General features: G+C 48.4%; 1 protein-coding gene across 1 annotated transcript; it reads right to left on the bottom strand.

Moving 5' to 3' along the window:
* Positions 1–847: 847 nt before the first annotated feature.
* Positions 848–24,256, bottom strand: LOC131414593 (palmitoyltransferase ZDHHC19-like). Its single transcript, XM_058555603.1, has 7 exons — positions 24,141–24,256; positions 23,669–23,793; positions 22,977–23,122; positions 22,398–22,562; positions 2,950–2,957; positions 960–1,065; positions 848–898 (listed from the first exon to the last, which is right to left on the bottom strand). The coding sequence occupies exons 1-7, from the start codon at positions 24,254–24,256 to the stop codon at positions 848–850; spliced, it is 717 nt and encodes a 238-aa protein (XP_058411586.1).
* Between the last annotated feature and the right edge of the window lie 279 nt (positions 24,257–24,535).

The following is a 24,535-nucleotide window of genomic DNA, read 5'->3' as shown; positions in this document are numbered from 1 at the left end:
ATTATGCTAAGTGCAAGACACCAGACTCAAAAACCTATGATTCCATTCACATTCCATGACTCTGGAAAAGGACAGACTAGAAGGACAGAAAACAAATCAGTGGTTGCCAGGGGCAGGAGGTACAGGAGAAACTAACTACAAAAAGCCTTCAGAGGATTTTGGGGGGTGATGGAACGGTTCTAAATCTTAAATACGGTGGTGGTTACAGAACTACATGCATTTGTCAAAACTCCTGTAACTGGGCACTAAAAATGGGTGAACTTTACTCCACGTTAAAAAGAAAAAAAAAAAAATCCTGTCCTGGCTTCCAGGTTTCCATGGCACCAATACTAATGCTCCACCAGACTTTCTGGGCCTTTTCCATCTTACCAGTCCCTAGCAGTCCACTTGATTTCCCATCCACTTTCTGCTCCAATTACAACTGTTTCCTCACCATCCTATCAACATTCCACAGACTTTCAGGCTTCACTGCCTTTTTGCAAGCTCTGCCCCTCACCTGCAATGCCCTCCCCTCTGCCTTCTGTCCCCCAAACCCTCTACACAGGGGTCCTCTCTGAACTCTCCATTCCCTAAGTCTGCCCTGGTCAGCGCAGGGCAGGCCCCTCTCTCAGTGTTCAGGGGGTCGGGCGGGAGTTATTCTGACTTCAGGTTCGTTATCAACAGGAGCGCAGGATGGGGCCTTCCTCACCTCCACGCCAAGCGCTCAAAATAATGCACGCGCGGCCTAGCACACAGCAGGCCCTCGACGCAGTGCACGTGGGAGGGAGAGGGACCCCGGAGCCCCAGAGGAGGTGAGATCTGAGCTGAATCTGCGTCTGAAGGGCTAATGAGGCACTTTCGAGGGAGGTCAGGCCATGAGGAGCGGGGCGGGGGAGAAAGGGCGGAAAGTGCGGAGGCCCTGGAGGCGCAAGGTGACCGCCCAGAGCCCGCTGTCGTGGCGCCCCCGGGGACCCGCGTACCTTGTCCTCGTAGGAGTGCTGGGCGGCGCTCACCGACCTGGCCTTCATCAGCAGAAGCACCAAGAGAGGCACCAGGAAGCCGCCTGGGGGTACAATCACCAAGATGCTGCCCACGAGCTAAGGAGCTGCATCCCCAATGGTCCCCCTCGGCCCCACCCTTCACCCCGATTCCGCCCCTAACAGCCCCGCCCATGACCTGCCAGTCCATCCTCACCCCACCCTCCAACCTCAGGTAAACCTCACCCCACCCTGCCATCCGGGCCCCCTGTCCATCTTTAACACCCTCCATCCAAGAATAGGCTAGATTCTCCACTGGCGGCAGTGCATCCTAGCCCCACCCATCTCCCCGGCCCTACCTTCTTCACCTGGTCCAGACTGGTCCTCCTCACCCTTTCTCTCTCTAACCCCGCCTACCATTCGCCCCCACCCCCGCCCCCCAGTACCTTGCCCCTCGGCTGTCCACGCCCTCCCCACTGCTCCCCAAGTGGGCCCAGCAGCCTGGTGGTGACCGGATGACCTTGTCCATGCAGAAGGGCAGGTGAGTCGTGTGCACCAGGAAGACCACGGAGGTGACCAGCATGGCGCCCGAGGAGAGGCATAGGGACAGGACCGAGCAGCATGAAGAAGCCCAAGTTGCACTGACCGATGCTGTTGTTGACACACTTGCAGTGGTGTTCTAAGTCCTGGGCAGAGCGAAGCGGGCAGCGTTCTGGACTCCAGAAGAGGACAGGTAAAGCTCCCCGGGCTAGGCCTGCAGCCAGCCGTGGGGCCCTTGAGCATCTAGTGTCAGCGAGCCCTGGGGTAGGACAGGGATGCCTTTCCTTCCCCTGGCCTGGCCAGGCTCAGCATAGATGTGGATGCTCCTGGGCGTGTCAGCACCTGGGTCGGCAGGGGCCAGCCTCCCAGGACAGGTGCAGGCAGGGAGGCAGTGAGCTGCATGGGTGACCAAGAGTGGCTAGGAGTTACTGCCACCCTTCACCTTAGCACTCCTGGAAGTGGTTTCAGGACTGCTACTGGTCCCCTGTGCAAGTGGGCCTCCTCGGCCCAGCCAGGTACTGAGCCGGTGGGGGAGCAGGGATGAAGGGGGCAGATCACAAGGGCGCTCACCTCCACCAGGGGCAGTAACAGGTGAGGGGTCGGCGGTGGAAGCAGCACTGTGGCCACCACTGCAGGCGGAAGGCTATGTGGTTCACCCATACCACACACACCGTCCTGGGGCCCTGTGCATTGGGGCCTGGCATGGGAAGAGGTTTGGGCAGCAGCAGGAGCCCTTCATCACTCTGCTGCTGGCGGGTGGAGGCCAGGCCCACAGCATCACTGGGCTCAGGGAAGGTGCAGGGGAGGAGGGGGGCAGGGGAATCCTAGTCCCCACTGAGAAAGCTGACCAAACTCGGAGAGGCTGGCAATCCAAGGGAAGGTAGACTTCCAGCCAGAGGAGTTCTGTGAGAACGCAGGCCTTTGGAACTGTGATTGATGTAAGGAGTTTCTGCAGTGGGAAAGAAGAAAACAGAACGGAGTGGTTGCCAAGAGCTGGCTTTTCTCCCTGGCCTGCCCTGGCCCTCCCCTCCAGAGCAATTGGAAAGCCTCCAGAATGCTGTTGTTCCACATCTCGGTGGCTTGGGAAATGAAGCAACAGAAGCAGGGCCCAAGCAAATGGGAAGTGGAGTAACAGTGTCTTGAGGGCCGAGGAGGGGAGAGGGGAGGAGCACTTGAGGAATCATCCCTGCATGCAGGAGCCTTTAGGGTGCTACCTCCTTCTCCCAGGGGCCCAAGAGCTCACCTTGGTGCAAGATGTCAGGGTCTGAGAAGTTCAGGAAAACGAGACTGCTGAAGGTGAGGACGAACAATGGGAGGCCTGTGACAATGGGAAAGGCCCACTCCCCATTCTGGGCCAGCCATCTGCAACTGAGACCAGAGCAGGACTCAGCCTTGAGCTGGGGGACCCAAAGCTCCCCACGGGACTCAATACACCTGGTCAGGAATCACAGACCTCAAAGCCTGCTCTAAATAGCCAGGGTAGTGACAGACCCAGAGAGGCTCCACCAAATGTCACCCAATATTCCCAGCCACCAACAGCTCCCAAAGGCACCAAGCACTCTATGCCTCTGAGCCTTTGCATATTCGGCTGCCTCTGCCTAGAATATCCTCCCTTCCCTGACGCCACTTCTGCACTTCCCCTGTCCGGACTCTCTGTCTTCCTTTCTGTCTCTCTGTAAGAAACCTGCCAGCTTGTGTGGGAGACTCACGGGAACGCGAAGAAGAGTCCGCTGACAGCGACCAGCAGGACTCCAGTGAAGGCAGCGAGCAGGCTCAGGAGGAGACAGGGAAGCGGGACCTGAGGCGGGTGATGGCGCTCCTTCATGAGGGGCATGCCATCCTTCCAGAGCTGCATGGCTGGACCTCCAGTTCCCCCAGGCTCTCTCCCCGATACTGGCTCTGAGAACCGTATGTCCACAGTGACTGCTGAATCCATAGTGAGCTCCAAAGCCAAGCCTAGGGTGGAAGGCAGGAAGTCCCAGCTGAGGAGGCTGGGCATCACAGAGGCTGAGGAGGGCTGGGTTAGGGGCTCTGCAGCCTGTGACCGTCAATTCCAACAGCACACCCCCACCCCGACCCATGCTGGGGATTGAGAGTTCCTGCACCTGTGAGCTTGGCTCCCACACAACATGAGATTAGAGAAACACATGGGGAGAGGAGGTGATTCCAATCTCCCTCCCAGGCAAAGTGCTAATTGAAGCAAACAGTGCTCATTGCTCATCTGTCTCCAGTTTTTCCTTTGAAGTATCCCGAAAGTATACTGTGGGGGAAGGGGCAGCAAAATAATTTCTGCAGGCTTCCTCATTTCCAGGCTTTTCATGACACAATTCTGGTCGATGAGATATAAGAGGATGTCTGTTCAAGGTTTCTAGAAAACTTTTCGCCTTCCTGATAAAGGGGGAAAGGACACAGTTGGCACAGCTCTGTTCCTGCTTCCTGTCTTGAACCTAGACGTGCTGGCCGGGGGGCCCCCTTGGACCCGTTAGCCAACAAGTCAACAAGCTACACAGACAACATGTGAGGACCTTGTTGAGTCACTGCCCCAGCCTTGACTCCCTCCCTCTGAGCTGCTTAGTATGTGAGACAATAACTGGCTTCTCTCTTAGATGCAGCTGGCAATTGTCATTCCTTTTAGCCACTGAGCCTCTGAACCCTCTGTGTTTGGAAGATTCCCCCAACTGGGACTCAGGCGCCACAAAGGAGCCTCAGAGCTGCTACCACCAACCGACAGGGAGTCTTGGCCAAGAGGCAGCCGCTGCACACATTTTCAGAGCTCCTGCGTGTTGAAGTGTAGTGGCCATTTTGGAGGTCACTTCAATTTCAACAGTGATTGTATTATTCCTAAACATGGATAAAATATGTAATTCCAAGGTTCCTACTTTGCTTTAAAAAAGGCTGATATTGAATGGGAGTAATTAAATTGGAACATTCTGAGGAAATTACTTTGATTAAAAACAGAGAGCAAAAGTCCCTCATCAACACACAATTATTGTTACTTTTATTTTCTTGTCTCTAGAAACATAGTTTTCTTCACGATATTCAAATTAAGAGGTTAAAAAACATGTAGTAAGAATGTTGTCTTCTACTTGGTGAGATTATATTTTAAATACTAAAGTTGAAACCTTTAGATATTTTCATTTGTTATCATACAACTGTATATATGTATGCACATTTAAACTATCTATATATTGAAATATACTAAAATTAATTTTTTAATGGTGTAGGTATAATAGACAGGAAGACCTGGTAGCTTGGAAGAGAAATGATCTTTGTAGAACAGTCTCTTTGCATCCCGAGCCACTAAAAACTTATTATTTAGTTTCTGCCTATTCTAGCCATGGTAGAGACTTATTATCTCACTTAACCTCAATGAGTAATCTTCATTATAAGCAAATTAATAGAATGATAAAAGAGAATTAAGAGAATGATAGGAGATTCCTCACTTCTAAAAAAAACTGAAAAGGCTGAGTGCTTGTTATTTTACCTTCTGCTGTGCCATCTACAGGATTGTTAGTCTGATGAACGACACAGCCAACACAGTGACCATTTCTTGTCCTCAGACACCTCTACTCACACAGGGCAATGACTCTTTGAGGTTGCTATTTTCTGATACTGGGCCCCAAATTCAGAAGAATAAAATTGACCTTGTGTCTTGTTGGCTGCTAGGTAACACCAGAGGCTCGCTACCCACCCCGAACCCAGGAACCCATAATATGGCTCTCTCAGGCATCAAATGATGTGAAAGACATAGAGATGGAATTGACATGCTTCATATCTCCTTCATGTGCTCAATGATTTTGCAAGAGCTGCGCTATTTATTGGGACCACCTTGTGGGGTAAACTGATAAATACAAAAGAAGAGGGAAAATTGATTTTGCGTGGGTAAAAGGTGTGGTCAGGGGGCTCTGACCATGTTGAAAGGACCAGAGCTCTCACGCAGAGAGGACTAACTCTGCTCTCCGTCTCCTGTGACACTTGTGTGTGTGCATGTGTATGTGAATGTGAAATTTGTTTGCCTGTTTCAGGGGTTTTGTTCTGCGTTACTGGAGTCTGTTCGGAGGGAGTCCCAATTTGTAGAAAGGACTAACTCTTGGCTCCATCTGTTCTGACACTTGTGTGGACGTGTGTGAATGCAGGTAATGTGTGTTTGTGAGTGGTGCCATAATGGGAAACTCGGATTTGACTCCCAGTGGCAGCCCTCTGGGTCATGTATAGCAAAACTGGGATGTTTTCAGTTATAAACCTATGAAAAAAACAGATGAAACTTAACCAAATTTGGGGTCTCAGCTTCCTCTTGTGGTCTTACAGAGGCTAATGAAATTGTGGGAGATCAAAATTTGGCCACCCTGAAATATATCTCTTTACCTTGATTGTTTTCTCTGAAGGACATTTGACCTCCCCCACTAACTGCCTAAAGAATTTGACATGGTGGCTCCTTCCTGGAACAGATCTTCTATCATGATGGCTATAAAGATAATGTAAAATAGATGTTACAATGGGAGGGGCACCAAGCCCCTTTTATCAAAAACTCTGTCTCTCCTTGACCACACTATCTAAAGATGACCCCGAAAAGAATTGTCCTCCTGCCCTCTGAAGTCCCAGGCCGCTCCCCACCCCCAACACCCTCCTCGCCTTTAGCTGCAATACTTAAGGAAGCAGCTTAGACAGAGGGACGAGTTGCTCATTTCTGAGTTTCTCCCATGTATACATGTTATTAAACTTGGTATTATTTTCTCCTGCTAACCTGTCTTGTTGATTATTTGGCCAGCCAAAAGAACCTTAAGGAAAAGTGCAGAGGGAGATTCTCCCTCTTCCCCCAACAAAAACAAGTTAACAGAAGAATAAAAGCAAGCTGAGAGAAAAAAAAAGGGACTCTTCCCAGCAAGTTGGAAATTTTTAAAGGTATTTTTTGTATTCTAAGGGAAACTAAGGTAAGTAAGACAGTGGGGTAAATAAGACAAATATTAAAAGGGGGAAAACAAAGAGGAATCAGAAAAGGAAAGAGTCACAGGACTCATCTCAGCAGGATGGAAATCTTTAGCTAGTTATTAAACAGAAAAATGGGATAAATAAAACAGACATGGATGAGGTTAACATAAAGGTTTTCATAAAACACCGCCTAAAGTTAGGTGGGCTGAAAGGACCCCCTACTGGCCCCGCAAGATTAAAAGACCTCAGACAGGCCTGTTCTAGTCACCCCAGTTTGGGGAAAAAAAATATTTTTAAGCCAGAAAGCAGGAAATCACAATGAGAAATCTGACCAACAATTGTTGGGGGCAACAGTTAGAATGCTAATCTTGATAAGATCATAAAGATTATAATGTTTGAGCTAATATTAGAGGAAGAGGTCATGTCAACTTCGCCTGGATGTTTTTTCGGAAACGGATGTTATGTCTGGCTGGGAATGCTTTCCCTACACAATATTATAAGACAGAGACTTATTGATGGAATCCTAATGAAAGCTATGATGAGAGGTATAAAAATTGATAAAATTGAAATAAAATGTCGTTGAAAAATTAGTACAGTTAAGTGGGCTTTACGTAAAATGATTACATCTCTTTTGCCTGATGCTATTATAGATTATGTTATGGGGATAAAATATTGTGTCTTGCTGGGGAACGTTTCCCGTGCCTGATATTGTAAGGGCATATAAATCCACCCTTCAGCCAATGTTACTTAAACATGCTAAAGGAGACCTTACTTTAAAATGGCCAAAAGGGGGCAACTTCAGTTTACCCAAACTGGTGTATTTACATATGCAATTGGAAAAAGCCAGCCACAAAGTTAAACAACCAATGGGAAGCCTATTTTAATCTTTTGAGGCTTCTAAACGAAATCAGGACTAACTACCTGCCTCTTTCAAAGAAAATAATTAAGTAATTAAACACGCCAGATTGGGGGATGCCAGTGGCCCTGCTAGTGAAAGAAACCAAATCTCCTCTCCTGTGGAGCTTCCCCACTTCAACTCCCCCGAAATTCCTGAACTCAAGTTAAGCAAGTGGAAGTACGTAAACTTTTAGGATAATTTGGAATGGTAATGGACAGGCTGGGGTACCGTTTCAAGTCCACCTTAAGAGTCACCCTTAAGAAAGAGGATTCAAAAGCTCTCATAATGTAATACAGTCTTTGAGTAATATGCAGAAGCTTCTAAAAGACAAAATGGGCCTGGCCCAGTGGCCAAGCCGTGAAGCGCACGTGCTCCACTTCAGTGGCCTGGGGTTCGCAGGTTCAGATCCCGGGTGTGCACTGACCCACCACTTATCAGGCCGTGCTGTGGCGATGTCCCATATAAAGGAGAGGAAGATGGGCACAGATGTTAGCCCAGGGCCAATCTTCCTCAGCAATAAGAGAAGGACTGGCATCGGATGTTAGCTCAGGGCTGATCTTCCGCACTACATACATACATACATACATACATACATAAATACAATTAAAAGACAAAAGACAAAATGATGTCAAAAACAGCTATAAAAAGGATCCTTACAACAAAAAAGAATCTTAAGTAAAAATCCTTGGCCATCTGAGTAGGTCTATTTGCCAGGGAGCCATTTGGATCCAACTGTTCTTCTCATTTTTATAACTGCAACTTGGCTAAAGTTTTAAAGATCTCTGTTTCCATCTATCCACATGTAAGTCTCTCTCTATATATTTGTCTGCCTACAGATGATATAACTTCTAAAGCTCTATGTAATTGGCTTAAAGTAAGTGCTTATTTAAATTATGTGTAAAAGTAATAGAAACTAACCCAAATGTCTTTCAAGTTTCATGATATAAAATGATCTTTGGTAAATAAAAGCTTATTTAACTTTCTTGGTTTGATTAAAATAAATATGTTTTCAGATTTATCAACATTGGATATGGTGCAAACATGTTATGCTTGTGACAAAATTTTTTAGCCAAAAATAATAACTTTGAATAAAGGCTGATTTTGTCTGATGTCTCATGAGGGTTCTCTAGGCAATCTAAACATAATTATTGCAAACAAGTAAACTAAATAGAGGTGAAAAGGATAAAGGTTTTTTGGGGAACTTTTAACAATGATCACAGTATGGTGTACGTACTTCAAACAACTTAAGATGATGGCTAATGGATGAATGTCACATGAAATTTTTGTGAGTAACCTAAATATAATTATTGGGAACAAATAATTTAGATAGATACAAATGGGTAAGAGGTTTTGGGTGCAATAATTATGTTTTATGGCATATACACTTGAAAAACAGCTTCCAAATCTTTTTTGGTAACTTAAACTTAAGAGTTTAGCTAAATTAAGTTAAATGATAAAATCTGTTGATTATCTAGGTGATTTCCACATAAGAGAAAATATTAGGAATTGATTACTAACCATAGATTTGTCTGCCTTTGGTTTCTGTTCCCAGGGAAACTAAAAGATGCTTAAGTTGATTAATAAACATGTTTTGTGCATGCTGAATAATTTTCCATGTGAAAGCACATATTTCCAGAAAGTCTGTATACAAGGAAAGGAAAATGTATCTTTTCAGTAAAGAAGGTATGATTCATAGAGAGATTTCTGTTTGTTTTGTTAAGAAAGAGAAATCTGTCCTAAGGTACAAGGAAAGAAAATAGAAGGTATGGGACAAATTATGAATGTAAAATGTAAGCAACAGAAGCTTTGCAAAAGTAAAACCCTGAGGAGTTTTGTGTACGGTCAAGTTGGCTAAGGTTGAAATGAATTTAATTAAGTAAATAAGTTTTCATATCCAAAGTAAGCTGATGCAGAATTAGAATTTGGCTTTCTCTCTTAAAAAGATAATTTCTCTTGAACTGTTGGTCTGCTCTTGATAAAGAGGTTATATAAAGTTTTTCTTTACCTTTGAGTAAGTCTTCCTAAAAGACAGAAAATCCATTTTCTGTTAAAATAATTCCCTATGTTCAAAAAACTGAGGTCTCTATTAAGGTCTTTTGACTGTTTTAACTCCCTGTTGCCTTTGCCTGATTCTGCTTTCACCTTGATTAAATGAATAACTAAGCACTGTTTCCTATGTGACCAAGTGTTTTAAACGTTTTTGATATTTTTGATGAACTTCCTCCCAAATTAAAGTCTTTCTTTTGACTGAAAAAGAAAAGTTTGAGAATTTCCAATTAGCCCTGAGACGTCTCAAAGATTTGGTTCTCTCTTTCTATAAAGAGGAAGATAGTACACTAAACTTATTCAGTATGTTAAATTACATGGGAATCATTATCAACTAAATGATAATAAGCCTTCCAAAGTTATATTGTGTGGGTAATGTTATTAACATGTTTTTTTTGGAAAAATTATATAACATTCCAAAAATTCTGATCAGTCCTGCTTGTCAGTCATAATTTTAGTCATTATCTCAAAGTGTTGTATGTTACAGAAAGAGCCAACTATCTTTGTCAATTTGCTATTTTTGAATGATTTGTCATTTGCAGACAGTGGTTCTACTCTGATGATTTTCCAAATGTGTTTCACCTTCAGAGAGATTCATGGAAAGGATTCTGACACTTGCTCTATAATACAGGTTTCTGATAAACTTTCAGATTACAAAACTGAGCTGGGTAAGAAATTACAAAACTGTAACTGAGAAACTAGTGGCCTCATGAAACTACTAGCAGAAGATCAAAAGTTGATAACATAGGACTAACTAAATTGATGAGGATGATTATAATTTTTATGACCTTTTGTTTGAAATATTGTTGATATTTAATGCTTTGTTTTTCTAGATTTAAGGAAACCTTTTTCTCTTTTCTCTTAAGCTAACTATGACTTATAGAAATTTCTAAGAAAAAGGGAAGCATTTCTCTTTTTTTCCCTTATCTGATCCCTCCAGCATTGAAAAACTCCTGATGACTAAGTATTCTTACTTTCATGGCAATATAGTTATTTGTGTAAGTTTAATAAGAATCTGTTTTCCTTATAGCAGGACACAATTGGAAACGAGTTATATTACCAAAGCTTTGACTGGAATGTCGTGTTTGAGAGAAAGATACATAAACTCGGATATGACAATACACCTTTGAGAAGCAAAGATTGGACTTTCTGCAATAAAGCCACTGAAAAAATATTGGCCTGGCACCTTGCTTACAGGGTTCCCAGAAACCTTACCAGGCCAATAAAGAAGGACATTTCCTTGGCAGAGGACAGAACCTTAGGATATTTTGGTGATCCTCAAGAGGAAAGAGGAATTCGCCCACATCTGCAGGTATCCTAGGCCGAGTCTGATGACAAGACCTTGGCTTGACTTTCCTGGCCTGGAGGGGCCTTTAAAGTTCAAGCTGAGATTCATTATAAAAAGTTCCAGCAAAGCAGATTTAAAAGAACCTATGTGATCAATTGCTATTCTTGCTGTACTTATGTAAATAATTGCACAAAGTTTATTAAAACTAGAGTTATTTTAGAAACGAATGAATTTTAATTTTGCTATCTTTGGTAAAAATGAAGGTAAATTTCAAGAGCCAAATTATGTTTCAATAGAAACTATAATACACATTTGTGGATGTTGGATTTTGGTTCTGTTAATTAAAAACTTGAAGGTTTTTGTTTTTTATTTGTAAACTGGACTGGATCCTGAATTCTTCTAGTTTCCTCAAATATCTGATAAGATCTCCAAATTAATGTTTTCAATTTTTTCTTTCCTTTTCATTTCAAATCATTGAGAACTAAAACCACGCTTTTTCCTGAAGCCCGGGAAACTGAAGCTGGGGTACTTGATATAAACCTAAGAGAGAGCACCACGACAGCCCATGTTCGGACAATCTTCATGCCTATTTCTGTGTAAGCCACTCAAAAGGTTTACCTGGGGGGCCTGCCCTGTGGCTTAGCAGTTAAGTGCACGTGCTCTGCTACTGGTGGCCCAGGTTCGGGTCCTGGGCGCACACCGAAGCACCGCTTCTCTGGCCATGCTGAGGCAGCATCCCACGTACAGCAACTAGAAGGATGTGCAACTATGATACAACTATCTACTGGGGCTTTGGGGAAAAAAAGGAGGATTGGCAATAGATGTTAGCTCAGAGCCAGTCTTCCTCAGCAAAAAAGGGGGATTAACATGGATGTTAGCTCAGGGCTGATCTTCCTCACACACACACAAAAAAGTTTAACTGAACACCTGATGACATCATCGGAGACATTTTAAACTGCAGGGGATGCTTTAACGCTGACATGCAGAGAGCTTCTTGACTAACCATACCCTGGGCTCAGAAATTGGTTTATCATTTGCTCCAAACCCATTAACCTTGCTTTTTTTTCTAAAAATTCTTCCTATTAAATACCTGGTTACTTGCTGACACAACATAGGCCTAACTTTGGGAGACCCTTTCTATGTTCCAGAGATGATCCAAAAGCCCTGAAGAGAGCTCACACCAAGGAACTAGACACCGTCAGAGGATTCTCTGCAGCATCTTTGTCATGGAGACTGGGTCCTATTGAATTCTTGGATCGGATGGGACCATATTGAAAATGCCACAGGGAACAAGAATCATGCCACAGAAGTACATCACAACTGGGATCTCCCAAACCTTGGCTGGCTTCATACTCTGGACGCTGACTTCTCCGAATGGTCAAATGGACTCATGACACTGCAAGTTGCTGTGCACAAGACAGCCTTCTATAGATGAGTAATAAATGACTCCCAGGTTCTTACATTACTTGTTGGACTATTAGACAGCAGGCTACTTGGCTACATCAGATTTCACCTGAGGTTCCAGGCAGTAACCTTGATTGGTTTACAGTCACCTTCTCCGGGACTCCTCAAGGACTGAGGTCCATTATGGAGGGGATACTAAAATTTGGGCTGTGTATTTTGCTATCTGTGTGGTTATCCACGTAATTATAAAGTTATGAACTTAAGTGTTGTTCCAAAGCCGTTGATCACAGTACTAAAATATTAGTGATGCAAATATGGGCACAGATGATAGCTCAGGGCTAATCTTCTTCAGTGAAAAACAAAGACTGACAATGGATATTAGCTCAGGGGGCAATCTTTCTCATGAAAAAAAAAAAGAGCTGATGTTTGCAGGAATGAATTAGTGGTTTAGAGGATAGAGTAATAGAAATCCTTCAGGTGGAGGAGTAGAGACAACTAAGATTTTTAAAAAAATGAAGGAATTCTTCGAGAAATATGCAACTCAACTAGAAAAAGCATTCTAAGGACTATAGGTATACCAGAGAGAGAAGAGAGGGAGAAAGGAGCCGAGTGCTTCTTCAAAGAAATAATAGCTGAGAATTTCCCAATCCTGGGGGGGGTAACTGGACTTACAACTACATGAAGTCAATAGAAATCCTAATTACATCAACACTAAATGACCTTCTCCAAGGCACATAACAGTAAAACTGGCAAAAGTCGATGACAAAGGGAGTGACGTCAGCATCATGGCAGAGTGAGCTCTTCCCTTAGACTCTCCCTGCTGAGATACAATGAAAAGGACAGTCATAAATCAACAGAGGACATTCAAACAACACAACAGATGTCTGAGAGACCCATGCAGCCATACCTCTGAATGTGGAGGTGCAGGACTGCCTGGGAGGCAGTGGAAAGAGGTAAGGGGAATCTCCTCTACCTCCCCCACTGGCAGACACCTAGGGCGCAGGACCGCTTGCAGCTCTGAGAGGAGAAGGGGGAGGGGGCAGTCATTCGTGGGAATGCCTTCGCTCTCTGAGTTGCCTCCCAGCCTGTGGGACAGCTCCACTCTGAGGAGGCTAGGAAATCACTGGGGCGTATTCACCAAGCCCAACATGCCAGGAGGGCAGAGAGCAAGGACAGAGGAGAAGCACCCGCAGTCTTGTGCACAGGAAAAAAAACGCCCCTCCCCCACCAAGCACACCAGTACTGTTGGTCAGCCAGAGCAAGATACCCCCGCCAGAGCGCCAGCACATATATGTGTAAATCAGCAGCATCCAGCAGTCAAATGCAGCTAGGCTCTGTCAGCATAACTTCCAAAGGACAGGCACAGCTGCCAGGGCATGGGGCAGGCTCGGAATACACAGGTCCTGTCACCCCCCAGTGGCAGCAGGTGAAATCTGTAACCTGATGCTACCACTCTGCGAAGGATCAAATCCACCCCATCAAATAGTATGAAAGTGTAAACTAAGACACCAGACCAGAAGTAAAATGACAAACACCCAGAAATCAATCCTGAGGGCAGCGCTATTTACAATCTAAATGACAGAGAATTCTCAATAGTTATCATGAAAAAACTAAACAAGTTACAAGAAAACTCAGAAAAATTGTTCAAGGAAATCATGAATAAAATTAATGACCAGAGGGAATTCTTCACAAAAGAGATTGAAACTATCAAGAAAAACCAATCAGAAATGTCAGAGAGGAAAAACACAATGAATGAGATAAAGAAAAATCTGGAGTCCTTAAATGAGTGCAGAAATAATGGAGGACAGAATAAGCAATTTAGAGGACAGAAATATAGAAATGCTTCAGATGGAGGAGGAGAGAGAACGAAGACTACAAAGAAACGCAGATATTCTTGGAGAAACATCCGACTCAATTAGGAAATGCAACCTAAGGAATATAGATATTCCAGAGGGAAAAGAGAGGGAGAAAGGAACACAAAGCTTGTTTAAAGAAATAATAGCTGAGAATTTCCAAAACCTGGGGAAGGAGCTGCAATTACAAGTAAAAGAAACTAATAAAACTTCTAACGACACCAGTCTAAAAAGACCTTCTCCAAGGCATACATTAGTAAAACTGGCAAAAGTCAATGACAAAGAAAAAATATTAAGGTCAGCAAGGCAGACGAAAATAACCTACAAAGGAACCCTTAGCAGGCTTTGAGCAGATTTCTCAGCAGAAGGCTTACAGGCTAGGAAAGAGCAGAATGATATATTCCAAATTCTGAAAGACAGAAACTGTCAGCCAAGAATACTCTATCCAGCAAAAATATCATTCAGACAAGATGGAGAAATAAAAACTTTGCCAGATAAATAAAAGCTGAGGGAGTTCCTTGCCACAAGACGCCCACTCCTAAAAGAAATGCTCAAGAGGACCCTCATACCTGAAAAAAAAAAAAAGGGTTTAGAAAGCCGTGAGCAAGGAGATAAATAGGCAGACAAAAATGACCATGACTTAACATTACTTTAAAAATGAATTTTCATTTAATTAGCCATGACCAGCCCATAAGGATGGAACAAGAACTATACTTTATAAGTAGAAACACACTAAAACTTCCTGCAAGAAAATAGCTACCTGCTCCCTGACTTTCCCTGATAACACCCTCCCCTTATCAGTGGGCCAAGGCCTGCGAGGGCTGTGAGTGAGATCATGGGCAGGTCCAGCAGAAATGGAGAGGAGGTGGAAAGGGAAGGTGGGTGCAGCTCAGCTGAGGCTCCAGCCTGGCAGGAAAGAATCTGTGAGGGGGGCCCAGCGCGTAGGGCAGAGGGTGTGTCGGGGATGTCAGAGGAAGGGGTGCACTAGGTCCCTCTTAGTCCTGGAGATGCAGAGGAGCATGAGGCAAGGGACTTTCCTAAAGAAACCCTACAAATCTCTGGCTGGGAGGGACCAGAAAGACCCAGAATCTATGTCCGAGAGCAGGAAGGGTCATGGCCGCCTTTGAGAGTCTGGGGAAAGAGATGTCTTTGCCCAGTGGGGAAACCGAGACCCAGGCTGTTGGGGGAGATGACTCACACCTGGCTTAGGACTTGGAAGGCTCGGCCTGGGACTGGGAGAGTGGCCTGTATAGCCGGAGGCAGGGACCCAAGAGGTGCCACCCTGATGACCAGTCGTCCAGCTCTGACCCAGGCAGGGAGGCAGAGGGACGGGCAGCAGGGTAGGGCGGGACTAGGCCTCCACGGACTCTGGGGCCTGGCCTTCCCAGCCTCCTGCAGAGCTGGGGCTCCAGCAGGCGCCACTCCTACACTCACCCCGTTCCATGCATATGCCCCTCCAGGCCTTGGCCCACGTTCCTGGATCCTCCTCCTATGAGGCCCAGGCCCAGACCACCCCTAGGACTCCCATTTGGGAGTGGGCCTGAGAGCCTCTCCTCACTGCTGGGCAGCCTGGGCTGAGCTGTGCCCTCTGAACACACACAGACGAGAGACCCACACAGATTCGTGCGCCACATGCACACCTGGGCTCAGGGGCTCAAAAGGCCTCATGCCCCCCTCCCCTCGCCACTTAACCATGGACTGTGGGCTTCCCAGACAGAGGAGGCTGCTTCAGCTTCACTCAATAAATGCAGGCCCCAAGCAGTGTAAATGTGGCCAATGAAGTCATTGACGGCAAGGCCCAAACTGGGCTGCCTTTTTGAATGTCAATGAATACCCTGCACCCCTCCCCGGAACCGTTGGTTAACCCTGAGTTAAGCATGATGAGAGCTGAGAACAAGCCTGCACCCCAAGGGAGCTTGGGACTGGGGAGATGCTGGGACCAGGGCAAGGGGACACGATAGAGCTGGAGTCCCTGGGGTTAGGCGAGGCTGCCCAGGAGCTCAAAGAGCCAGGGCCAGAGCCGGGGGTGACGCAAGGCCCAGACACAGAGGGGCCCGAGGCCACCACAGTCAGGGTGGGAGGAAGAGGAAAGGGCAGCCTCTAGGGGATTCAGCCTGTAGGGCACTGAAACCATGTCCTACATTGGAGGTCACTCGCCTCCTCAGGCTGTGCTGACACTAACCAAGGACGAGCTCCTGCCCCAACACAAAAGCTCGGGCATGCACACACAGGCGCACACACCTCCACGGGCCCCGGGCTGTTCATCTGGCCCTTCAGCCACATCCTGCCTTCTCACCCTCACCATATCTCGATTTCCCCTGGAGACAAGGGGGGCAGGAAGCAGTGTGGCTGGTGCCCATCTTCCCCTCCTGAGACAGTAGTTTGGAAACATCAGGGTGGCAGCATCACACCGGGCACTGGACAAAAATTCAGATTTAGATTCCCACCCACCCACACCCCGAGATTCTGAGTTCGTGGTCTGGGGGCCCAGGAATTCTGAGAACTTGCTTCAGAAAGGAACACAGGGTGGTCTGTCAGCAGTGTGATGGAGAAAATAATCATAATGGTACCGGCTGCATTCACTGTGTGCCTACTGTGTACCTGGTGTTTGCATGTACAACCTCATTTCATCCTCTGACCACCTGCCAGGAAGGTGCCGTTATTTTCCATTCCCAAGCTCACACACAGCACACTAGAGGAGCCCAGTTTGACGTGGTTCTCTCCTCCTCCCTCCCCCCACCCAGAGGTCTGCAGACTCACCGGGTCTAGAACCCCCACCCCCAGGAACAGGACCAGAACAGCATCTGACACCCAAACAGGAGGGAGCGACCAGGGTGAGACCCGCTTGCAGGAAATATGCACGGTGGACTGTGATGGGGAACACCCCGTGATGAGGCCAAGGGAGGGTCCACTCCTAGCCTGAGGGCCAGCCCCAACCCACCCCAGAGCCTCCTGTGCTGCCAGGCTGAACCTGGCCAGGCAGGGCGAATTCCCAAGCAGCGCTCGCCCCCTGCAGGCAGACAGCGGGGCGGCAGGGCGGAGGCCGGGACATTCCCTGGGCTGACATCCAGGCACTGCTGGGTTTTCTCTTCCATCATCTCCAGTCCTCACTGTGGTTGTTATGGTTTTCCGATTTGAAGGATGACGAAAATGTTGAGTGTCTTGCGCAAGGTCACAGAGCCAGCCGGTATTGGACCCTGGCTTATCCCTCCCAGGGTCTTTGTCTCAGCCCCCAGAGTCCAGCTCATCCATCCACTCCCTTGATCCCAACACATAGTGCAGCAGGGCAGCTGTAGGAGGCAGGCAAAGGAATCCGCCTCCCAAAATTTAAACCACTGGACTAGTCTCAGTTGTCACCAATAGCTAAGGAAACTGAGGGCTAGAAAAGGTAAGTGACTGGCCCAAAGCCAATCAGCAAGTGAGTGGTGTGGTCTTTTCCCTTTGTGTCTCCAGGGACCCCTGGTGTATTCTGGAGGCCTGTGACTCTACTTCCAACACTCCTCAGGGCTATAATCCCCCGCCCTTGAGCTCTGTGTGCTCCTGCTTCAGGGCCAGCCCTCAATGGTGGAGGCTTTCCCTAATCTGCACATGCCCTTTCCCAGTACAAAGGGCACCCACACTTGCATACACACACACACACACACACACACACACGCACACACACACACACACACGCAAGCACAGAGAGACACCTCATCTCCTGGAGGGCTGAAGCCTCACCACTCCGCTGGGGACTCTGCCCTGGTTGGTAGAGACCCAGAGGTGGGCTCGAGACTGGGCGTGGAGGGGCATTTCGGGATGTGCAGGATCTGCATGGGCACCCAGTCAGGCCTCCACTCTCTGTAGCCTGACCTGGGGATCAACACACCAGATGGAAGGGGTCGTGGCCACCCTCGCCTTTTTCCCCTCAGCTTGTGGAGCACAAGGCCAAGGGCCCGTCCCTGCAGAGAGCTGGGGCCTGCCTCATCCAGGCTGCCATGCCCTCTACCCCTTTTCTTGGGGCATGAGCCGACAGAGGCAAGGAAGGGGAGGCTCCCACAAGGCCCTGGGGAAAACCCCAAGACAATAGGAAGAGTGAGCGGAAGGGCCTGGGAGCTCTGCTAAGGGGCCAGGCGAGATGACCCAGCTTCACCCCACCCCACCAGCCCCAGGGCCACCACTCAGGCCTCTGGTTTGCCAACTCACTTGGGTCCCAGCGCTGCACAAAGTGTCCAATACCAATTTTTGGCACAGCCAAGGTCGAAAGGGTTGTGTCCATGTCGGTATTGGTACTGGAGAGGGCGAGGGTGGGACGAGGAGCTCAGATCCAGCAGGACTGGGCAGGCCGCCCCCTCTGCCCTCCCTGAGCCGGTCAGCTCAGCCCAGGGCTGCAGCAAGACTCCAAGGGCGGGGAAGCTGGAAGGGTCAGCCAAGGCCTCCCCCAACCCACTTCCGAGGAGCTCTCTCCACGCGACCCCTGGCCCCGCACCCCCAACTCCTGCCATCTCGGGGATCCCTCCATCACCTGGCACCCCCATTGGCAGCATCTTCCCCGTCTCTGCCTCCTTTGGCCACACACATCCTCCTGCTGCCTCCTTCCAAATATGCTTTCAGATCTGCCTTGTTCTATTAAGCTGCTCCAAAGACAGCTCCACACCCCGCTCCCCCCTCTTCTCTGCTTTCCCCTCTCTCATTTTTTCTAAACTTGTGCCTTCACTGAATTTCACTATCTGGAAGGGCAGTGGTTTGGGGCCCAATCACATTCCCAACCAAACTCACATGGCCTTGGAAATCCGGGTTCAAAGTCCTGAGCACCCAGTGCTGTAAAGGTCAAGCCCAAAGGTCAACTTCACCCCTAGACACTCTTGACCCGGTTCTCCTCCCCCCTGCACTCTACCCACCACCCCCTCGCATCCTCCTCCCCAGCACACGCCGACTCTCACCCCGACTTCAAGACTCCTAGCTACAAAATGGTGGTGACGACCTCCACCCACCACCAGCTCTCCTGTGTCCCATGCCCCTGTCACAAAGACATTGATCTTCAACACTGTTCTCCATCAAAGTGAACCAGGACCCCACAGAGGGCAGTGGAGCCCTGGAGGAGGAACAGTCAAGACAGCTCCATAATGTCCCACTGTGGCCAAAACCAACACTAACCATTGTGAGATTTTGAGTTCTGCGTCCTTTAAAGTGTTTAAAGATTTAAGCGAAACTAGTGTTCTAATCAAAATTTTAATTAAATGCCTAAAAGAGTTTGACTAGGGTCAGCCCTAGTCGCCTAGTGGTTAAGTTCGGCTGCTCGGTTTTGGTGGCTTGGGTTAGGTTCCCGGGCGCAGACCTACACCACTCTGTTAACGGCCACACTGTGCTAGCGGTCCACAAACCACAAAATAGAGGAGGATACCATGGATGCTACCTCAGGGTGAATCTTCCTAGGGAAAAAAAAAATTGTTTGACTAAATTGACAATCAAAATGTCAAATGTAAAGACATAAATTTTGGGCCAGCCCCGTGGCTTAGCGGTTAAGTGCGCGCACTCCACTACTGGAGGCCCGGGTTCAGGTTCTGGACACACACTGACGCACCGCTTCTCCAGCCATGCTGAGGCCGCATCCCACATACAGCAACTAGAAGGATGTGAAACTATGACATACAACTATCTGCTGGGGCTTTGGGGAAAAAAAAAGGAGGAGGATTGGCAATATATGTTAGCTCAGAGCTGGTCTTCCTCAGCAAAAATAGGAAGATTAGCACAGATGTTAGCTCAGGGCTGATCCTCCTCACAAATAAATAAATAAATAAATAAATAAATAAATAAATAAATAAATTTTGATTCATGAGATCAACATGAAGTGTAGGAAAAGCTGATTCTAAAATTTACATGGAAAGTGAAAGGAACTATGATAGCCAAAAGAAATTTGAAAAAACACAACAACGTGGGAATCTCACATTCTGTGATTTCAAGACTTAATAGAAAGCTACCAATGAAGACAGTGTGGTAGTGGCAAAAGAACAGGGAGTTCAGAAATACACACACCTATAGAGTCAATTGATCCTTGAGGAATGTGAAAAGGCAACTCAATGGAAAAAGGATTGTCTTTTCAACAAATGGTGTTGGAACAACCAACATGCAAAAAATAAATCTTGACCCACACCTTGCATCATATAAAAAAATTAACCCAAAATGAGTCAGAGGCAAAAACAGGAAATCTAAAACTATAAAACTTCTAGAAGAAAACGGATGAGAAAATCTTAGTGACCTTGGGTTAGGCAAAGATTTCTTAATTACAACACCAAAAACACAATCCACAAAAGAAAAAAACTGCAAATTCACTTTATCAAAATTTAAAACTTCTCATCTTTGAAAGACACTCTGAAAAAATGTGATGACAAGCCACAGCCTGGGGGAAAATACTTGCAAATCATATATTTAAATCCAGAATATAGAAAGAACTCTTTAAATTCAATACTAAGAAAACAACACAATACTTTTAACGGACAAAAGGTTGGAACTGACATTTAATCAAAGATACACAGGTGGCAAATGAGAACATGAAAAGATGCTCAACATCATTAGTCATTAAGAAGATGCAAATTCAAACCATAATGAGATACCAGTAAACGTTTATTAGACTAGGTAAATAGAAAAACAGAAACCAAGAAAAGCTGACAGTGCCAAATGTTAGTGAGGATGCAGAAGCAACTGGATTTCTCATATATTACTCATGGGACTGCAAGAGGGTACAACCATTTTGGAAGACGATTTGACAATTTCTTATCAAGTTAAACATTCAGTTACCTTATAACCCAGCAATGCCACTCTTAAAAAAAATGAAAACTTATGCTCACATGCCTGTACACGAATGTTTACAGCCACTTTCTTTATGATCACCAAAAACCGGGAACAACCCAAATATCCTTCGATTGGCAAATGGATCAACAGGCTGTGGTACATCCATACGATGGAACAGTACACAGCAAGAAAAAGGAAGAAAGAACTCCTATCAGCAGCAACATGGAGGAATCTCAAATGCATTATGCTAAGTGCAAGACATCAGACTCAAAAACCTATGATTCCATTCACAAGAGACTCTGGAAAAGGAAAGACAAGAGGGATAGAAGACAAATCAGTGGTTGCCAGGGGCAGCAATTATGGGGAGAAACCAACTACAAAAGTGGCTTCAGAGAATTTTGGAGGGTGATGGAACTGTTCTAAATCTTAACTGTGGACATGGTTGCAGAACTGCATGCATTTGTCAAAACGCCTATAACTGGGCACTAAAAAAGGGTGAATTTTACTCCATGTTAAAAAAAAAAAAATCACTCCTGTCCTGGCTCCCAGGTTTCCACCAAACCAAGACTAATGCTCCACCTGACTTTCTGGGCCTTTTCCATCTGGCCAGTCGCTAGCAGTCCACTTGATTTCCCATCCACTTTCTGCTCCAATTACAACTGTCTCCTCACCATCCTATCAACATTCCACAGACTTTCAGGCTTCACTGCCTTTTTGCAAGCTCTGCCCCTCACCTGCAATGCCCTCCCCTCTGCCTTCTGCCCCCCAAACGCTCTACAACCGCGGTCCTCTCTGAACTCTCCATTGTCTCTGAGTCTGCGCTGCACAGCACAGGGCAGGCCCCTCTCTCAGTGTTCCAGGGCGTCGGGCGGGAGTTATTCTGACTTCAGGTTCCTTATCAACAGGAGCGCAGGATGAGGCCTTACTCACCTCCAAGCCCAGCGCTCAAAATAACGCACGCGCGGCATAGCACTCACTAGGCCCTCGACACAGTGCACCCGGGAGGGAGAGGGACCCCCGAGCCCCTAGAGGAGGTGAGATCTGAGCTGAATCTGTGTCTGAAGGGCTAACGAGGCACCTTCGAGGGAAGTCAGGCCATGAGGACAGGGGTGGGGGAGAAAGAGTGGAAAGTGTGGCGGTTCTGGAGGCGCAAGGTGACCGCCCAGAGCCCGCTGTCGTGGCGCCCCCCGGGGACCCACGTACCTTGTCCTCGTAGGAGCGCTGGGCGGCGCTCACCGACCTGGCCTTCATCAGCAGAAGCACCAAGAGAGGCACAGGGAGCCAGTGGCGGGTACCGCCACCATGATGCTGCCCTGGAGCTAAGGAGCTGCCCCCCCAACGGTCCTCCTCGGCCCCGCCCCTCACCCCGACTCCGGCCCTAACGGACCCGCCCACGATCAGCCAGTCCATCCTCTCCCCACCCTCCAACTCCTGGTAAACCTCACCCCACCCTGCCGACCTGGTCTCGGTGACACCCTCAGCGTCCTCCATCCAAGACCCGGCTAGATTGCCCACTCACCGCAGTGCCTCATAGCCCCACCCATCTCCCCGACCCTACCATCCTCACCTGGTCCAGACTGGTCCTCCTCACCCTTCTCTCTCTCTAACCTCGCCCACCAATCGCTCCGCCCCTGGCACCCCGCCACTCGGCTGTCCCCGCCCTCCGCACTGCTCCCCAAGTGGGCCCAGCAGACTGGCGGTGATGGGATGACCCTGTCCATGCAGAAGGGCAGGTGAGTCGTGTGCACCAGGAAGACCACGGAGGTGACCAGCAAGGCGCCCGAGGAGAGGCATAGGGACAGGATGGGCAGCATGAAGAAGCCAAAGTTGCACTGACCGATGCTGTTGTTGACACACTTGCAGTGGTGTTCTAAGTCCTGGGCAGAGGGAAGGGGGCAGCGTTCTGGACACCAGAAGAGGACAGGTAAAGCTCCCCGGGCCAGGCCTACAGCCAGTGTGGGGCCCCGGGGCATCTAGTGTCAGCGAGCCCTGGGGTAGGACAGGGGTGCCTTTTCTCCCCCTGGCCTGACCAGGCTTAGCGTAGATGTGGATGCTCCTGGGTGTGTGATCTTTGGGTCGGCAGGGGCCAGCCTCCCAGGACAGGTGCAGGCAGGGAGGCAGTGAGCTGCATGAGTGACGAAGACTGGCTGGGAGTTACTGCCACCCTTGGGCTTGGCAGTCCCGGAAGTGGTTTGAGGCCTGCTGCTGGTCCCCTGTGCAAGTGGGCCTCCTGAACCGGCCCGGTACTGGGCAGGTGGGGTGGGGGCCGGAAGGGGGCAGATGAGAGGGGCGTTCATCTGCACACAAATGTTGCACCAGGGGCACGGGTAGGTCCGCGGCGGGCGGTGGAAGCAGCACTGTGGGCACCACTGCAGGCAGAAGGCTGTGTGGTTCACCCATTCCACATGCACCGTCCTGGGGCCCTGTTCGTTGGAGCCTGGCATGGGAAGAGGATTGTGCAGCAGCAGGAGCCCTTCATCAGTCTGCTGCTGCCGGGAGTGGGGGACAGCCCTGCAGCATCACTGGGCTCCACGAAGGGTGGGGAGGAGGGGGGCAGGGGAGTCCTAGTCCCCACTGAGAAAGCTGACCAAACTCGGAGAGGCTGGCAATCCAAGGGAAGGTAGACTTCCAGCCAGAGGAGTCTGTGATGACTCAGGCCTTTGGAACTGTGATTGATGCTGTAAGCAGTGTGTGCAGTGGGCAGGAAGAAGACAGAACTGAGTGGTTGCCAAGAGCTGGCTTCTCTCCCTGGCCTGCCCTGCCGTCCCCTCCAGAGCAATTGGAAAGCCTCCAGACTGCAGTTTTTTCACGTCTTGGTGGCTTGGGAAATGAAGCACCAGAAGCAGGGCCCAAGCAAAGGGGATAGGGGTTGACGGGGTCTTGAGACCCACGGAGGTGAGAGGGGAGGAGCACTTTAGGAATCATCCCTGCATGCAGGAGCCTTTAGGGTGCTACCTCCTTAACCTAGGGCCCGAGAGCACACCTTGATGCAAGATGTCAGAGTCTGAGAAGTTCAGGAAAACCAGACTGCTGAAGGTGAGGACGAACAATGGGAGGCCTGTGACAATGGGAAAGAACCACTCCCCACTCTGGGCCAGCCATCTGCAACTGAGACCAGAGAAGGACTCAGTCCTGATCCCGGGGGGCCCAAGCTTCTCGGGGGACTCAGTCCACCTGGTAAGGACGCACTGACGTCAAAGCCTGCTCTAAATAGCCAGAGTAGTCACAGATCCAGAGCGGCTCCACCAAATGTCACCCACTATTACCAGCCACCAATAGCTCCCAAAGGCACCAAGCACTCTATGACTCTGTGCCTTTGCATATTGGGTTCCCTCTGCCTAGAATATCCTCCCTTCCCTGATGCCTCTTCTGCACTTCACCTGTCCGGACTCTCATGATCTGTTTTCCTTTCTGACTCTCTGTAAGAAAACTGCCGGATTGTGTGGGAGACTCACGGGAAACCGAAGAAGAGTCCGTTGACACAGACCAGCAGGACTCCAGTGAAGGCAGCCAGCAGGCTCGGGTCGAGCCAGGGAAGCGGGACCTGAGGCGGGGATTGGGACTCCTTCATGAGGGGCATGCCATCCTGCCAGAGCCGCGCGGCCGGACCTCCGGTGCCCACAGGACCCCACCCCGATACTGCCTCCGAGAGCCCTATGTCACCAGTGACCGCTGAAGCCATAGTGAGGGCAGAAGCCACAGCCCAGGGTGGAAGGCAAGAAGCCCCAGCGTGGCATCACAGACGATGAAGAGGTCTGGGCTAGGGGCTCTGTAGCCTGTGACTGCCACTTCCAACAGCCACCCCCCAACCCTCAACTGTGCTGGGGAAGGAGAGGTCCTGCCCTCTGAG

Source organism: Diceros bicornis, chromosome 15 (genome assembly GCF_020826845.1).
Source record: "Diceros bicornis minor isolate mBicDic1 chromosome 15, mDicBic1.mat.cur, whole genome shotgun sequence".
Lineage (NCBI taxonomy): Eukaryota > Metazoa > Chordata > Mammalia > Perissodactyla > Rhinocerotidae > Diceros > Diceros bicornis.
This window is presented reverse-complemented; position numbering and strand designations above follow the sequence as displayed.

Excerpts from the sequence above, each read along its gene's own strand:
- LOC131414593 (XM_058555603.1), bottom strand. The coding sequence starts at position 24,256 with ATGAAGGAGTCCCAATCCCCGCCTCAGGTCCCGCTTCCCTGGCTCGAC. Across the intron at positions 23,794-24,140 it reads GGACTCTTCTTCGGTTTCCC|TTGCAGATGGCTGGCCCAGA; the intron begins GTGAGTCTCCCA and ends CTCTGGTCTCAG. Across the intron at positions 23,123-23,668 it reads CTCTGACATCTTGCATCAAG|GCTCCAACGAACAGGGCCCC; the intron begins GTGTGCTCTCGG and ends TTCCCATGCCAG.